The following is a 3,274-nucleotide window of genomic DNA, read 5'->3' as shown; positions in this document are numbered from 1 at the left end:
TAGTTAATGATTGCAGGGCTGGATAGATGAGGGTATAAAGACAAGCAGGGAGCTGTGGCTATCTCTACGGTCACTGTCTTATAGTCACCATGTCTTTCTCAGGGAAATACCAGATGGAGACACATGAGAACTTTGAGTCTTTCATGGAGGCTATTGGTAAGTCTTGCTGTTGGGTTTGTACATTTGATTAGACTTGGTGTTAATTTCAGAAGTTGTAGTCCTTTCAGTAATGATGTTCGATGGTGATTGCGAATGCAATGGTTACTTCTGAGTAGCAAACCCAGGTAGCACACTAGTTTCCTTGGATGTTCTGAGAATGGAAGTGAGACGTAGGCTTTAAAAAAATGTTTTTATAGGTTCCAGGGAGGTTCTGAGAACATCTTACTATGTTCTCCTGGGAGGTGTTAGTTTTAACAACAAATTATAGGTTATTTCCTGTTTTTATTTTATTAACTTTCACTGAATGTTTAAGACTTAACACCGCTAGTTTAGTTTGGGTTAACTATTTTGAACTTCCAGCACAGATGGGTTTGTTTGAAAATGATTTGCTTAGGCATTAATCATTCATTGTGTCAGTGAGATTCAAACCTATGCTCTTCTGTCCTCTATCCATGGAATTAATCCACTGTGCTTCCAGGATGGAGTTGTCATGCATTAGTTTTGTAACTCATTGAAAGTGGATAAATGTAGTCTGTTCACATACTATTTCAACAGGAACAAGCACTCAGTAAGATCAGGTGTGGCCAACTACTGTGGTGTACACTTGGCTTTTGTTGAAGCTGAGAAAGGAATGTGTGTTTAGTAATTTTGTTTAATGTTCGTTGTTTTTGTATGAGAAGTTCTTAGTGTTTTGAGAACATGACTTTGAGAACCTACAGAACATTATGTTGAAGTACTGAAATTCCCACACGAGTATATTTAAAGTCAGCTGAACAACTTGAGAACATTCCCAATGTAAAATGACTAATGTTCCTAGTACTTCACGTTAAATTAAATGTTTGAACTTTCAGGAAATATTCTGATCCCATGAAATGCCAAGAAAATAACATTTTGTCAAATTCCTTAATGGGAATGTTCCAAAGCCAAGCGACTGTCCTGCACCATTGCCAGAATTTGGTATGCAAAATAACCACGCCCTAAAACGTATGATCCTCAGAATGTTGTGTTAGCTGGGAATGCATTCAATGTTTGCATTCAGTTCATTGTTGCCATATTATAGTGCATCAGAACTTTACTTCAGTAGTAATAATTCAGTTTTCATGTCCCACTTCATTAACTTTTGTAGTACTAAAAAGCACAGTATATGACTCACTCGTTGCTGCAAACATGTAGGTCTCCCTGATGAGCTTATCCAGGAGGGCAAAGACATCAAGAGCATCTCTGAGATTGAGGAGACTGGAGACCACTTCAAGGTGACTGTCACCACGGGAACAAAGATCCTCACCAACTCCTTCACCATTGGCCAGGAGACGGAGCTCGAGTCGCCGACCGGGGAGAAGGTCAATGTGGGTGGCGCATGTCACAACCCAACCATGAGTTTCATACATGTAGCCTGGATTTATCCATCTCCCTACATATACAGCCAGTATCTAACTAAACGTTCAGCTGATGTGGGGTCACTATGGTTAGTTAGTTCAGGTCCCAGTGATGTTGTGGGAGGACTGACTTTCTTTGGCAGAATCTCCTCTGCTCTCCGGGCACTAGGCTCACAGTTGCACTATTATAGCAGTTTACGTCTCAAAAGCAACTCACACAGATGCACACTGTCACACTTTTTTTCTTCATATATGGCCATCCAACTTGGGCCTGTTAAATTGGTGCTAGTTGACTGTAGTTGGTGACCACTGCTTTCAGAGCTAACCATTGACCTCTCCTGTTTCAGTCTGTGGTGACGAGGGAAGGTAACAAGCTGATGGCCTTCTTGAATGGGATCGAATATGTCACAGAACTTACAGACGCAAACACCCTCGTCAACGTGAGTCCGGGGCATATGGCTGGGGGTTCACGAGCGACACTATTTCAGGGTTAATTTATACCATTAACAAAATGGGTAGTCTTTGACAGTGCCGTGAATGCAATTCAACAGTTTGCTGCCACCAATGTCCTAATTACATGCTGACCCCACCGCTCGCGTCGCAAAATAAATCTACCGTTTATTCAATCATGGCAACCACACTGCTCGCGCGCCTCAGCAAGCGTCTGCGTGGCCAGGTGCTAAAATGGAAGTTAGATCTATTTGTGATGCTCAACATGCTGCAAGTCTGGCCTCTCCCATCTCATTGGTTCTTAGGTGCATATACCCATGTGGGTGATTGGAAGATGAACTTTGAGGGGCACACTCTGGTCAGTTGTAATGTTGTCAACCTCCATATAAGGAAGGAGGCGAGATGAAGAGAAACAAACTCCGTTTTCTGTGAATTGTCAGGGTAGAGGACCTTGTGCATTTCATGTAAAATAACAACCCAATGTTTATATACCAGGACAAATTGGCTAGCTAAATTGCCATAAATGTTGAATTATTTCTGCCCCAAATTAATATAAATGTTTCTGAGCTTGTTTTGATATTTCAACCTGCATGTCCTGATCGCTTCTAGTGTGGGTGAACAAAATCAATGTGCGAACGAGTGCGTCCGGTTTGGTAAGCATAGTGTACTGGCATGGATTTATTGAATAATGATTACAGATGCTTTCTCTTTTCAGACCTTGACTCTGCCTGGCATCTCATACAAGAAGACCAGCAAACGAATGTGAAGATCTATTGCAGTCTTTGGATTAATAAAATGTGAAGGGCATGGAATGGTCTGGTCTCAGCATTTCATATCAATGGGTAGAACTTCAGGGGAAAATTGAGGTTTGTAATGAGGCAAGGTTTGAGTTGGCTGAATGTGAAGACCTCAGTGGGATTCATTAGAATAGCTTAGTTCGGTAAACAGTACACAATGTCCAAAGTGGGTTTTCTACATTTGCTGCAAATCAGTCACATTAAAATGTAGAACCCAGCAGTGTAGAAAATAAGGCTTTGGTAGTGTGTTGAGGGCTAAAGATAAATATTTATTATATTCAGAACACTATATAAAGAAACCTAAAGGTCACGTTCTGCAGGCTTCACAGAGCAATACAAAAACAAGATCCCACCACACCAGCTGGAAAAACCCTACTTAAATATGATCTCCAATTAGAGACAACAAGGACCAGCTGCCTCTAATTGGAGATCATCCCAAACAAAACTTGAACATAGAAAAACACGCCCTGACCTACTCTACCATAGAAAATA

At 41.1% G+C, this 3,274-nt stretch overlaps 1 protein-coding gene across 2 annotated transcripts; it reads left to right on the top strand.

The window, feature by feature from the left end:
• fabpl (Fatty acid-binding protein, liver-type) lies at positions 1–2,797 on the top strand. Of its 2 annotated transcripts, none has more exons than XM_045711137.1 (4): positions 1–156; positions 1,333–1,499; positions 1,883–1,975; positions 2,701–2,797. In XM_045711137.1, the coding sequence occupies exons 1-4, from the start codon at positions 90–92 to the stop codon at positions 2,749–2,751; spliced, it is 378 nt and encodes a 125-aa protein (XP_045567093.1). In that variant the 5' UTR covers positions 1–89; the 3' UTR covers positions 2,752–2,797.
• The last annotated feature ends 477 nt before the right edge of the window (positions 2,798–3,274 follow it).

The sequence above is a fragment of the Salmo salar genome, unplaced genomic scaffold (assembly GCF_905237065.1).
Source record: "Salmo salar unplaced genomic scaffold, Ssal_v3.1, whole genome shotgun sequence".
Taxonomy (NCBI): Eukaryota; Metazoa; Chordata; class Actinopteri; order Salmoniformes; family Salmonidae; genus Salmo; species Salmo salar.
The sequence above is the reverse complement of the archived record's forward strand: the minus strand, read 5'-3'. Positions and strand labels throughout refer to the sequence as shown.